Raw genomic sequence first — 14,777 nt, 5'->3', positions numbered from 1 at the left:
ATGTTCCCTTACTCCATTACTGTGTGGGATAGTAATGTTCCCTTACTCCATTACTGTGTGGGATAGTAATGTTCCCTTACTCCATTACTGTGTGGGATAGTAATGTTCCCTTACTCCATTACTGTGTAGGATAGTAATGTTCCCTTACTCCATTACTGTGTGGGATAGTAATGTTCCCTTACTCCATTACTGTGTAGGATAGTAATGTTCCCTTACTCCATTACTGTGTGGGATAGTAATGTTCCCTTACTCCATTACTGTGTAGGATAGTAATGTTCCCTTACTCCATTACTGTGTGGGATAGTAATGTTCCCTTACTCCATTACTGTGTGGGATAGTAATGTTCCCTTACTCCATTACTGTGTGGGATGGTAATGTTCCCTTACTCCATTACTGTGTGGGATGGTAATGTTCCCTTACTCCATTACTGTGTAGGATAGTAATGTTCCCTTACTCCATTACTGTGTAGGATAGTAATGTTCCCTTACTCCATTACTGTGTGGGATAGTAATGTTCCCTTACTCCATTACTGTGTAGGATAGTAATGTTCCCTTACTCCATTACTGTGTGGGATAGTAATGTTCCCTTACTCCATTACTGTGTAGGATAGTAATGTTCCCTTACTCCATTACTGTGTGGGATGGTAATGTTCCCTTACTCCATTACTGTGTAGGATAGTAATGTTCCCTTACTCCATTACTGTGTAGGATAGTAATGTTCCCTTACTCCATTACTGTGTGGGATAGTAATGTTCCCTTACTCCATTACTGTGTAGGATAGTAATGTTCCCTTACTCCATTACTGTGTGGGATAGTAATGTTCCCTTACTCCATTACTGTGTAGGATAGTAATGTTCCCTTACTCCATTACTGTGTGGGATGGTAACTGCTCTCTTATTCTGTAATTTGACTGGTTTGAGTCACTGAGACAGGCCAGTGTCTGGGAAGTGTTGTTTTGCCACTGGTAGATCGATTGGTTTAATCACCTCTTCCCTCAGCCTGCACCTCACAAGACAGATTATCTGGTCGTTGATTTAATAGCTGTGTCGTGTCGCTGAGTCTCTGCATTACATGTGAAACTTTTGAGCGATCGTATAATAGCGCCACATAAATCCAAAGCTGTCCAGGTGGCAGGTGAAAGATGAACTCACTTTGCGGGAGCTGGAAGGTGAAGAGCTGTGTCCATCACTCCCACGGTGCAGTATTCCTGAGTGTGGCTCAGGAAGAAACCAATCAGAGTTGCTGTCAAGAAGCTTGCGAATGTCACTGGCTTAACAGAAATGTTAAATAGTTTATAGAATCTTAAAGTACAGAAGGAATCCATTCGGCCCATCCATGCCTGTGTCGTCTCTTTGAAAGAGCTATCCAATTAATCCCACTCCCCTGCGCTTTCCCCATAGCCCTGCAAATTTTTCCTTTTCAAGTATTTATCCAATTCCCTTTTTTAATGTTATTATTGAATCTGCTTCCACCGCCCTTTCAGGCAGCGCATTCCAGATCATATCAACTTGCCGCGTAAACAAATTCCCCTCACCTCCCCCTCTGGTTCTTTTGCCAATTATCTTAAATCCACGTCCTCTGGCTACCGACCCTCCTGCCAGTGGAAAACAGTTTCTCCCCATCTACTCTGTTGAAAGTTTAGTTGACTTACTGCAGCTTGCTGTCTGTGACAGGCGCCCCTGAAGATCAGGAGCTTCCCTGGCCCTTCAACCAGTCGCCCTCTCTGACTCGCTCAAACAGCCTGGGCTGCAGCCCCCATCGGCAACAAGGCCGACCCCTGCTCGGCCAACAGGAGGCACTGCGACACGTCCGAGTGGTGCATCCTCGGGTACTGAACGGCGCGAGGGAGACTGACGACCCCACAGCCCAAAGGAGGAGAACCAGGTGAGAGAAGATAGTGAAATCTGTTTGGACGCAGCAGGTGTGTGGGCTCGATTGAGTATTGGAGCGTGTGTGGGGCAGGGGAGGGTGAGTGTACTCGGGAGGACAGGCGTTTTGGGGGAGGGGGGAAAGAGTTTGAGCATTTTTGGGCTGACACGCCTGGGGGGAGCTGCCTAGTGCCCCTACCCCCGTTTCTATTGCACTCAGAACAGAATAGGGATTTTTGAAATCTGTTCAAAGACATTGGAATCAATCAAAAGAACAAGCGCAGGAAGTTCCAATTGCTTGAACAAGTCAATCGTACAATTTTAAGAGACCCCCCCACAAGACGAACACAAACTTTAACTGCTCCCCTGAATCAAAGTTAATTTAGTTGGCATCAGTTGTAAACAACAACAACAACTTGCATTTATATAGTGCTTTTAACGTAGTAAAAATGTCCCAAGGCGCTTCACAGGAGCGATTATCAAACAAAATTTGACTCCGAGCCACATAAGGAGATATTGGGCCAGGTGACCAAAAGCTGGGTCAAAGAGGTAGGTTTTAAGAAGCGTCTTAAAGGAGGAGAGAGTTAGAGAGACAGAGAGGTTTAGGGAGGGAATTCCAGAGCTTAGGGCCTAGACGGCCGAAGGCACGGCCGCCAATGGAGGGGTGAAGGAAATTGAGGATGCGCAAGAGGCCAGAATTGGAGAGGCACAGAGATCTCGGTAGGTTGTAGGGCTGGAGGAGGTTCAAAGATAGGGAGGAGCGAAGCTAAGGAGGGATTTGAAAACAAGGATCGGAATTTTAAAATTGAGCCGTTCCTGGACCGTGGGTCAGTGAGCATGGGGGTGATGGGTGAACGGGACTTGGTGTGAGTTCGGATACGGACAGCAAAGTGTTGAATGAGCTCAAGTTTACGGAGGGTGCAAGGTGAGAGGTCGGCCAAGAGAGCATTGGAATAATCCAGTGTAGAGGTAACAAAGGCATGGATGAAGGTTTCAGCAGCAGATGAGCTGAGGTGGGGCGGAGACAGGCGATATGACGGAGGTGGAAGTAGGCGGTCTTGGTCATGGAGAGTAAATGGGAAGGTGTGTTGGGATTGTGTACAGTGGGCGTGAGTGAGAAAAGGTTGGTGGGGGGGTGTTGTGGGGGATATATTCAAAAGGTTCGATTGGGATCTGTACAATGTGTGAATTTGAAGGGATCTGTACAGTAGGCGTGAATGGGAAGGGGTTGGGCTCATTGGTTATGCCCAATGTGAGCGAATACAAAGGGAGTTGATCCTGTGCAGCGTGAGTGAATGGGAAAAGGTTTGGATCAGGATGATTTATCTGGAGCTGATAGTTTTCTCGATTGGTCTGTCTTTGTGTGTGTGTGTGTATGTGTGTGTGATCAATCTGATGCATATATATATCTATTCTGGGTTCTGGACCTCCATTACAATGCCTGCTCTTTAAGTTCTCTGGTTTTCTGTCTCTGTCTCCTTCCTTCCTTCCTTCCCAGCTCCCTCACTCGCTCACAACTTTCTTTTCAGTGACATCCCCCTGATGTCTGATCCCTCCTGTTCCCGTAGTATCCCAGCGACGTCCAACATCTCCATTTATTAAATGAATTTGATTGAAACCTTTTTTTACCTGTAAGAAAGGCAACTGTGTTAATTTATTTTTTACAGATCTCTTGGATATTTTTTTTTACTCGATTCTGATTCTTTTTTAAAAGCCGTGCTGTTGATGTATTCTGGTACCTCTCTGCGGATAAATGCTAAAATCGCTGCTTCCCCATAATCACTTGGCCATTTTAAAGTTCGTAATTTTGTAAACTAGTAGCCTACAGCTGTCCCATTGACCAGGAGGTCTGTTAACCACACAAACTGGAAATGCTCCATGTTCAGTCTCTGTGCTGATCTCGACTGGGACAGCAGCACGGGTGCTGCAATTGGACTCGGTGTCCCTGGATTAAGTGGGGGTGGGAATTGGCCAGGATCCCGCCACCTGATCGCTGTTCAGTGACTCCGGCTGTACACGTGAGGGTGCAGAGAATTGGGCTCCTCTGTGATAGCTCTGCAGTCGAATAGTCTGCCGGCACTCAACGTCTTGGCTCCTGCGTGGAGAATGGCCACTTGGACACTGGGGGGAGACAAGCACCCGTGTAACTGTACTCTGAGTCAACACCTTCTGGAGAGCGTTGGGGGGGGGGGGATGTTTTTAATTTAAAAAAAAAAACTGATTTCAAATAGTTTCTATGGAGACATCAGGTTTGCGGCAGCAGTTCCAAAACGGAGCAACTATTGCACGATCGATGTCCTTGTGAACAAAAGGGCTGCTACTGATCTTGGGTCCAAAAAAATGTAGAATATGGGCTCCTAAACCGACAGCCACTGATGGTGATTAACTCGTTCGAAATTATGACTTTTAAAAATGGAAGACAATTTGGTTAAGGGGCAAAGCAGTTTTTGTGAATGAATGAGTGTGGAATTCCCCCCCTTCCACCATTATTGTATTTTATTGCATTGTTTTGCTTTATACAAAAAAACGCTTGCACTATCACACTTCCAGTGAACAGCAGGGACAGTGCAATAAGTGTTTATTATCAAGTGATTTTTTTTTTGGGATCATCAGAATCATTATGTGCAACATCAAAAAACAATGGAAGCCTGGACAGACCACCCAGATGCAGTAAGATGTATCGTAGTGGGTAGGGGACAGTTGATATCACACATGGGATCATCAGATTATTATCTGCAACCTCACTCGTGTCGTGACCACAGACGTTCAGTTAATGTGCATGCGCTGGACATTTTCCTTTAATATCATTGGGGGTCATCAGCACCTTGCCTGATGTCACCATATTTTGACTCTCGAAAGTATTTTGTGTGTAAGGGGGTGATGTATAGAACCTAGTATTCAAAATTCACAAAGTTCCCGTTTCTCCACATGGTCAGGATAGAGATAAAGAAAGAACTCTCACTCATATAACGCCTTTCACGACCTCAGGACGTCCCAAAGCGCTTTACAGCCAGTTAAGTACCTTTTTTGAAGTGTGGTCACTGTTGTAATGTAGGAAACGCAACAGCCAATTTGTGTACAGTAAGGTCCCACAAACGGCAATGAGATAATGACCAGATAATGTGTTTTAGTGATGTTGGTTTGAGGGATAAATATTGGCCAGGGCACCGGGGAGAACTCTCATACCCCTCTTTGAAAAAGTGCCACTGGATCTTTTACGTTCACCTGAGAGGGCAGACGGGATCTCAGTTTAACGTCTCATTGAAAAGACGGCACCTCAGACAGTGCAGCACTCCCTCAGCACTGCACTGGGAGTGTCAGCCTGGGTTATGTGGTCAAGTCTCTTTAGTGGGACTCGAACCCACGCCACGACCTTCTGACTCAGAGCGAGATTGTTACCCACTGCGCCACAGCTGACGCCTAAAGAGATGTTTAATTTGGCGCCAATGGATTGGTCACTGACTAGCACTCCTCCAAAAACAGGAGCTCGACATCCCACGTTTTTATAGAAGTCCCAGAATTCAGGATTTTGTTGCTCTCCTGTTTTGTTTCGAAGCTGGCATGTCGTACGGTTCTTACCAAACCTGCTTTCCTCCAGCTTCTCGTTTGCAGCTGAGGAATCCAGTCCTGATCGGCTCTTTGCCAGTGCGCTCTTGTCGTGAATGTCCAGGGACCGTTGGTAGTCGAGGTCTCCTTTAGGACCACACCAGGTTTAGGTGCTCTCTCCACTAGTTTGCACTTGAAATTTAAACGAAAAGAAAATCTGGGAAACCGAAATGAAACCAGAAAATGCCGGGACTTGCAGGTCAGTCAGCATCTGAAAGAGGAAGATGGTTCTGCTGAAGGGTCCCAGCCAAAACAGCAACCCGTCCTTCTCTCTCAGATGTGAGTTAACCTGAATTTACAGCACCTTCAGTTCTTGGGTTTCTCGCCACCTGCCGATTGCAGAGCCAGAACCTGGGGGTGGGGAGGTGGAAAATGGAGTCCTGTAGGGTGCGTGCAGCCAGCCCGCGCAGATCACCTCCGTCACGGAAACGTCCAGCAGGTAGATTTTCAACTTGCCTTGTGGGCTGGCCGCCTGTTACAGAAATCGCAGGATTCTTTTCCTTTCCCGTTGATTTCAGCGGAAAAGGAAACTGGTCGGTTTGTGTAACGGGCGGCCAGTTCGTGATTCCAGCTTTACGGCCACGCAACAAGTTGAAAATCTGCCCCTCCCTCGCTGCCTACCCCCTCCCCCCCTCCCTTCCAGGGTTGCCAACCCTCTAGGAATGCCCTGGAGTCTCCAGGAATTAAAGATTAATCTCCAAGGCACTGCTGCGAGCAACACCAGCACCCGGGAGAAAAATCATAGGGGCATTAAAAAATTGTGCTTTTTATATATATATATATATATATATATATATATATATATAATATATATAAAAAAATTTGATATAAAAATATGAGATGTGGGCGGAAAAAAGGCTGTTTGACGTGTCGGGTGATCAGTGGGAGGGGGGCTGCGGAGCGGTTGACAGTAGGAGATCATGTGATGACACCTCCATGAATGTCTCCGACCAGAGTTGGCAACCCTACCCTCCCCCAATGACTTCTTAACGGGCGGTGCTTTTGAAGAAAACGGCTTTGACTTGACGGGCTGCTCTGCCTTTTACCTGCAAGGCGGAGGGGAGTAACAGGCATTATAGTGACTTCGGGCATTGGTTGACATGAGTTTTGCTTACTCCCATCTATTTTGGCTGTTGAAACATTTTTTTTTTAAAACTCCTCTTCTCCGCTTGGTTTAATTGAGTCAAGAGTCGAGCCATTTCTGTGATTGAGGCTGGAGGCCTCTCCAGCTTGGAATGGAGCGGACTTTTTCTTTTAATGGAGGTATGTAAGATACTAAATGGAATAGAGAAGGCAATTCTGGAGCCATCTCTTTTGGGTTAGATGACTGCAGGACAAGGAGGTCGCTGGTAGAAACCTGTAAAGGCAAGCTCAGGACTGATGTCAGGAAGCTCTCCTGCACATAGTGATTAATACCCTCAAGGCACAAGTCAGGAGTGTGATGGAATACTCTCCACTCGCCCGGATGGGTGCAGCTGCAACAACACTCAAGCAGCTCGACACTTGTCCAGGACAAAGCAGCCCGCTTGATCGGCACCTCATCCACCACCTTAAACACCCACTCCCTCACCACCGGGGTCTGCAGTGTGGACCATCCACAGGATGCACTGCAGCAACTCACCGAGGTTTCTTCGACGGCACCTCCCGAACCCGCGACCTGCACCACCGAGAAGGACAAGGGCGGCAGGTGCATGGGAACAACACCACCTGCACGTTCCCCTCCAAGTCTCACACCATCCCGACCTGGAAACAGATCGCCGTTCCTTCATCGTGGCTGGGTCAGAATCCTGGAACTACCTCCCTGACAGCGCTGTGGGAGAACCTTCACCACACGGACTGATTATTCATTGAACCCCCCCCCCCCCCCCCGGCTAAAAAGTGAATGCGAGGATAGGATTGGACACAGATGGAGATGCCTCTACTGCCGAATAGCCACCTGATGCTCACGCATGCTGAATGGCCACTTGGACTCGGTTGGTGATGCCTCCACTGCCGAATATCCACCTGATGCTCAAGGGCCTCAAGCATGCTGAATGGCCACTCGGGCTTGGTTGGTGATGCCTCCACTGCCAAATAGCCGCCTGATGCTCACGCGTGCTGAATGGCCACTGGGGCTCAGTTGTTGATGTCTCCACTGCCGAAAATCCACCTGACACTTGCGGGGCTCGCGTGTGCTGAATGGCCACTCGGGCCTGGTTTCGTGATGCCTCCACTGCCAAATATCCACCTGCTGCTCGGGCGTGCTGAATGGCCGCTTCGGCACCGGGTGCCGGTGAGCAGCCGGCGTCTGTGGACTGCATTCCAGCACCGGTCGGTCGCCACCATCGGGAAGGGAGGGGAGAAAACTTGCTCTGCGCGAGTCAGACCCCGCCTGGGGCTGGCTTGTTGGCCCACCTGGTCTTTTCCTGCCCGTCAATTCCGTATGTCCGTATAACCCCGATTTGTATTGAGGATCTTGCAGTGTGCTGGTTGCAGTTACCCTTCAAGGGGAGGGGAGAGCGCGGGGAGTGACGTAAGGAACGCTCGCTATCTGCCAGCTACTCAGGAGGGCAGGAAAACCCTGGGAATTCTGCTGGATGCGGTTCATCTCCTGTTTGGATTTGCCTCGTGCTCCATCGGGCCTGGCCGCATTTGGCTTGTGATGTTACCGTTAGGGATTTGTAACTGTTGGGTGTCCCCTCAACGTGGCCCTTGTCTTTCCCAGTAACCCTGTTGTGGATGTGTGCGTGCGTGTGTGGTAGTTCCTGCATGCCTGTAAAGAAATAAGTGACTGCAAAACCCTGCGATGTAGTTTCTATGTTTACAATAAAGCCCCTGGGTGATTGGACCTCCCACTTACTGGTACGTGTTTTTTTTCTTCCCTTTCTTTCTTTCCTACCCCGCTCACCCGTGATTTTGGCCAACGGTCCTCGGTGTACTGTCTGGACGTCGCTCCTATAAATGCTCAGTACCTCTGCGGTTGAAAGGCAACAATTCCCCCCTCACGAGCATCTCGGTGTGAAACTCCTGGTAAAAGGGAGCTATCCACTTCTTGTCTGGCACGGCACAGTTCAGGTCAGGTCGTGCGTGCGTGCCTCTGGCAGCTCCTGTAGCTTGTGCTGTAAAGCAGATTAGCAAAAATACCCATCGAAGGTGCTCGAGAGGTGGGTCAGATTGTCCAGGTAGGAATCTGCTGTTAATATGTACGCACGGTGTGTGCAACTCCTTTGCCGGTGTCCGGCAGTGGCAGTCGCACGCTTGCTAGCATCCGGTTTAACTCTGTGTTTGCTACACCTCTCCATCAGGCCTGGAACTCCTGGCTGTCACTTATGGCCCGGGAAGAGTGGCTTCAAATCAGACAAGCGGTGTCGTTTCCATTTCCACAAACTCCATGAGGTGCTCGTCCAGTGGTGAAACACTCCCAGCATTTGCAAGTGCATCTCGGTGCTCCCCGTCTTCCCGTGCTTTCAAACTAGTTGGTCGAAGGCAGGCTGGGAGCAGATACATTCCACAATCCCCCTCTTCTGAACATCGAATTCCTGGGACTGGTACCTCGTCCAATTGACTATTCTTCATGTCCGAGCCCAGATTGTCAGTAGGGCGTTCATCCGTAGGGTGCATCACAGCCGAGTCTCATCCCGTCCTCGCCCAACATTACACCCGTGCGCACCTTATAAGAACATAAGAAATAGGAGCAGGAGTAGGCCGTGTGGCCCCTCGAGCCTGCTCCGCCGTTCAGTAAGATCATGGCTGATCTTCGACCTCAACTCCACTTTCCCGCCTGATCCCCATATACCTTGATTCCCTTTAGAATCCAAAAATTTATCGCTCTCCGCCTTGAATACACTCAACGACTCAAGCAGGAGCCACTGCGCCCGCGCGCCCCGTATCGCCAGGAGCCACTGCGCCCCATATCGGCAGGAGCCACTGCGCCCGCGCGCCCCGTATCGCCAGGAGCCACTGCGCCCGCGCGCCCCGTATCGCCAGGAGCCACTGCGCCCGTGCGCCCCGTATCGCCAGGAGCCACTGCGCCCCGTATCGCCAGGAACCACTGCGCCCGCCCGCCCCGTATCGGCAGGAGCCACTGCGCCCGCGCGCCCCGTATCGGCAGGAGCCACTGCGCCCGCGCGCCCCGTATCGCCAGGAGCCACTGCGCCCGCGCGCCCCGTATCGCCAGGAGCCACTGCGCCCGCGCGCCCCGTATCGCCAGGAGCCACTGCGCCCGCGCGCCCCGTATCGCCAGGAGCCACTGCGCCCCGTATCGCCAGGAGCCACTGCGCCCGCGCGCCCCGTATCGCCAGGAGCCACTGCGCCCCGTATCGCCAGGAGCCACTGCGCCCGCACGCCCCGTATTGCCGGACAAAATTGAGCGAATAGGGAAAATCCCATCAAAACCCTTCATAATTTTAAAAACTTCTCTTAAATATCTTTGTAACCTCCCGTGAAAATTAGCTCCAGTCTCTCGGTATCTATCCTAATAACGAGAGTTTCCTATTCCTGGGATCATCGTGGTGAATCTGCACCATACGCTCTATGGTGTATCAATATCTTTTCTATAATAGGATACACAAGACTGTACACAGTGCTCCAGCTGTGGCCTAACCAATATTTTGTACACATTTCTCATTACTTCTATACTCTTGCACTCTGTGGCCCTGTTGGGATTTGTTTTATATATAGCTTTATCTACCTGCACATGCACCAGATATTCTCTCATCCTTTAACAGGAATTTCAGTCCCAGTTGGCATCCAATCTATGTCTATATTAGTAAAAAACTTTACAAATGTCGATTCTTTCACGCTTCACGTAAGGGGTGATTTTAGCCCCCAAGAACGGGTGGGAGATGAAAATAGTTGTTTTTTGGGTCGCAACTTCAACCCGGCTTTATTTCCGGGTTTAACATCAGCGCGTAAAAGTACAGGCTTCCCACTGGGAATGCAAAGTCCGAAAATGTTGCAGTTGCGACCCAAAAAAACAACTATTTTCAACTCATACCCGCCCCCAACCCACCCGTTTTTGGGGGTTAAGATCACCCCCATATTGTCTAAAGCAAACTTGTGTGTTACACTTTGGGGGAGGGAAAAAGTGTAAAGAAGCAATGGCAGTCATTTTACAATGTACAAATTCTCCGGCATCAGAAAATGCCAGAGTCGGAATGTCTGCAGCCTCTTAGTTGATCAGTGCATGAACTCACCCAGTGCTTACTTAGCTTCAATTAGCCTTAAGCAAAAAAAATAAGATATTGGGGGTGATTTTAAACCCCAAGAACGGGTGGGTTGGGGGCGGGTGGGTGTTGAAAATAGTTGTTCTTTGGGTCGCGGCCGCAACCCGGCTTTATTTCTGGGTTTAACCTCGGCGCGTAAAAGTACAGGCTTCCCGCCGGGAATGCAAAGTCCGAAAATTTTGCGATTGCGACCCAAAAAAAACGATTATTTTCAACTCCCACCCGCCCCCAATCCGCCCGTTCTTGGGGGTTAAAATCGCCCCCAGTGTGTTCCTATTCTCGTAAAACAGCACATCACCTGACTTAGCACAAACAACCCCACAGGAGATTTGCTAGTTACGTGCTAAAAAGAGAGTGTTACTTCACTCCGGGTATTGCACTGTTATGGGTGTAAAAACAATCTTTTTTAAAAAAAAATATCGAATAAAGGTAGCGACTTATTGCTGGCTGTCACATGCACACGAGCCTGATGGGTACTTTCCAATCCGATGACTTCTTTGACCAAACACCAAGTGAGCTCTGATTCACCTCAGCCTCTTTTTAATTAGACTTTGTGGCTTTAAAGAAAGAAAGACTTGCGTTTATATAATGCCTTTCATGACCTCAGGACGCCCAAAGCGCTTTACAGCCAATTACTTTTGAAGTGTAGTCACTGTTGTAACATAGGAAACGTGGCAGCCAATTTGCGCACAGCAAGGTCCCACAAACAGCAACGTGATAATGACCAGGTAATCTTGCCTTTTAAAGTTATGATTGGTTTAAACACTTTTTTTTAAAAAAGAGAAAGACAAAGAATGCCAATCCAACCTGTAACAACATTCAATTTGAAGACTGCAGAACAGTTGCACCTTGTAGCCTTAAAGAGACACGCACACCTACACTGCAGCAAATACGTTGTGCATCGCATGGTCTAATGCTGCTGTCTTTGTAAAACAATGACTTCAGTGACCAGCTGTTCATTTGATGCACTGGTGTGTTTATAATGCAACACTTTTGAGATCTGTCACGTTCCAGGCATCACACTTTGTTGTAAAATGTAACTTTGTGTGCATAAACAAATACACGCAGAAAGAGATGGAAAGCCAACAATTAGCCTTGCAATGACCTTGGTGTGTTTTACAGCAATTGGCCTTGAATTGACCTCTGTGCTTTACACCAATTGGCCTTTAATTGACCGCGGTGTCTACCGATTTACAACAATTAAACTTTGTGGCTTTAGCAGGACAGGGCAAGTAAAACACAGCTGCTCTGAAGCAGCCAAGTAGCAGGTTGTGGATTACATGGTACAAAAACCCTGTCCTTAGAACAGTGTATCCTCCTCGTAACGGTGCTAGTTTTTTTTAAAAAAGGAAACCCTGCTGCTGACTCTGAGCCACAAGTTACACTTCTGCCAAAAAGAAAAGGTTTTATTCAGCTTTTTGAGTTAATTTGGATCATTATTTTCGGCTCTTTCTCATCCACATCTTCATTAGTTTGACATTTTCATTGTTTTGTTTCCACCCATCCCATTATTTTCCACTTGGTTTCCATGCTTCCTTCGCCTTTTTCTCCTCTTCTCTTCCCCCCCCCCCCCCCCCCCCCCCCACCTGTCATCTCTTCTCCTTTTCCCAAATTCCCTACTCCTTTCCCTCTTCCTTGCCCATAATCCCAATCTTCCCTCCCGTTTTTTTTCCTCGTCTTTGTTCGGAGTAGCACGCCTGAGCAGCAGGGAATGGTCGCCATGGGAAACATGTACAGCCGCTACAGCAAGAATAGATCTCAGTCTCCTGACTGCATGGCGGAGAAGTCAAGGGCAGCAGGTAAGTTATTTAACTATCACTGTAATTGCATTTTGAGAAAATAGCTTTCACCGTGATTTCCAGATAATACTGCAGATAATTCTTGTACTTCGTATGTTTTGGGGCTCAAGAGATTTTCTTAAATTATATTTAGCTGTGTGCGTGTGTGTGTGTGTGTGTGTGTGTGTGTGTTTGTATGTGGGCTGGTGGGATTTTCACACCATCCTTCGCACTGTAAAGCTATTAATGCTTGTTTTTACAGGGATGGGAATTTCATGTTGTGCAAAGTAGGGAATCAACAGCTAGTGGGGGGCCGGGGAGAATTCATGATAGAATAATCGTACATGAAATATGGGGGGAGGGGGGATAGGGTGATTATTATTATCATCATCTGTGTGGAGAGGGATTAATGGTCTGAATGGCCTATTTTTCACTGTGGACATTGTTCCTAAGAAGCATTAATAGCGCATGTCTTCAGAGAGGGAGCAGACCTGTTTTTTAGGGAGACCAAAGGAAAAGGTGGGACCTGGAGCTACTTGGCGAGCCTGGGACTCGGAGGCATGTGGAGCAAGTGGCAGTGGGTGAATCAGAGGCCCCTGAACCAGGTCAAACCAACTTAACGGTTATATAGCATGCGGAAGAGGGGTCATTGGGGATTTTGAAGCCGGGCAGTTAAGAGTACAGTAGCCTAGTGGTTATGGTTTCTGGACTAGCAGCCCAGAGGTTGAAAGTTCAAATCCCACCATGGCAAATTGGGATATTAAATTTGGTAATTTGTGAGCTGGCATCAGATAAAATAACCACAAAAGCTGTTGGATTGTCATAAAAACCCAACAGGTTCACCAATGTCCTTCAGGGAAGGGAACCTGTCACCCCTACCAGGCCTGGTCTACGTGTGACTCCAGTCCCACACCAACGTGGTTGACTCTTAATGCCCTCAGGGTAGCAGGTAACACCTGTGATCACTACCCCTATATCCATGCCACTATATATAGCGTCCGATGTCCCCTGGTGATGTACTTTTGGGCCGAATTCCGGTTTGAGGGAGGAATGTTGGCTGGGACACTGGGAGAACTCCCTGCTCTTTCATTTTTTTGAATGGAGACATGGAATCTTTCACCGATGGAACAGGCGGACGGGGGCTTGGTTGAAGGTCTCGACCGAAACGACCTCTGACCACGCAGTACTCCACTGCAAGCGTCAGCCCAGGTTACTTGCTCGGCTCCTGGAGTGCGCGTGAACCCGCAACCTTCTGACCCAGAGGTCAAACGGCTGCCGAACCAGGTCAAGTTGACACTCCTGTGGTAGATTATGCCTCACCAGCCACACGAACTGATATCCTATCTAGGGCAAGGACCATGTTAGAGAACCAGAGAGTCTCATGTGCTGCCCAGAGTTTCAGAGTCTCGAGGATGACGCCCGTTTATTAACCATGTATAAATTAATGAGGGGTCAATACTGTCATCTCAAACCTTTTTTAAATATTTGTTCTCGGGATGTGGGCGACACTGGCAAGGCCGGCATTTATTGCCCATCCCTAGGTCAAACATCTTACATTACTCTTTACCCAAAGAGTAGTTAGAATGTGGAACTCGCTACCACAAGGAGTAGTTGAGGCGAATAGCAGAGATATATTTAAGGGGAAGCTGGATGAACACATGAGGGAGAAAGGAATAGAAGGATATGATGATAGGGTGAGATAAAGTACAGTGGGAGGAGGCTCGTGTGCAGCATAAACACCAGTTGGGCCGAATGGCCTGTTTCTATGCTGTAAAATTCTAATTAACCAAAAACCAACTAAGTGGCCATTCAACTGGCAGCCGTCTGCGTAACAAGAATAGCTGCATTTTGAAGTAATCCATTGTGTGCAATGCAGTTTGAGAGCTGCGATAAGGTGTTGATACAAATGCATATCCTTTTTCTTTTGAGATGCCGTGTGGGGGGGGGGGGGGGGGGGGTGGGGTAGAAGGAACTTTAGACCCGAGTGTAACAGAAGCTTCTTTCTCCAGGTTCTGACCAGAATGCGTTTGGACGGACCGAACAGCTGGAACTCGGGTGAGCAACGAGGATCTGTCTCCAACCTGTCCCGGCGGGACCCGGTCATCTCCTGCCAGCCGTCCCTGTTAGTTAATCCCCCTCATCTGCCTCAGCTCACCGCTGCCTGCAGAGACCCCCCGCTCGCTGGCATGAGAGGAGGTCTCCGTGTGTGACCCCTTCCCCCGCCCCGCGCCCCCCCACACTTGTCACCCGAGACTTAAATGGAAGCTGTATTGTTCCCGTGGTAACCGCCTGCCTCTCCTCACCATATAGACCAGGAAGAGT

At 48.6% G+C, this 14,777-nt stretch overlaps 1 protein-coding gene across 1 annotated transcript in view; it reads left to right on the top strand.

The window, feature by feature from the left end:
• Positions 1-14,777, top strand: part of atat1 (alpha tubulin acetyltransferase 1) — a 46,952-nt gene that overhangs the window by 24,908 nt on the left and 7,267 nt on the right. The window contains exons 9-11 of the mRNA XM_067974002.1: positions 1,673-1,883; positions 12,370-12,476; positions 14,465-14,510. Of these exons, the coding sequence (XP_067830103.1) occupies positions 1,673-1,883; positions 12,370-12,476; positions 14,465-14,510 (364 nt within the window). The remainder of the gene's footprint in view (positions 1-1,672; positions 1,884-12,369; positions 12,477-14,464; positions 14,511-14,777) is intronic.

The sequence above is a fragment of the Heptranchias perlo genome, chromosome 39 (assembly GCF_035084215.1).
Source record: "Heptranchias perlo isolate sHepPer1 chromosome 39, sHepPer1.hap1, whole genome shotgun sequence".
Classification (NCBI taxonomy): Eukaryota; Metazoa; Chordata; class Chondrichthyes; order Hexanchiformes; family Hexanchidae; genus Heptranchias; species Heptranchias perlo.
Note: the sequence above shows the minus strand (reverse complement) of the source record. Positions and strands in the feature narration are given on the sequence as shown.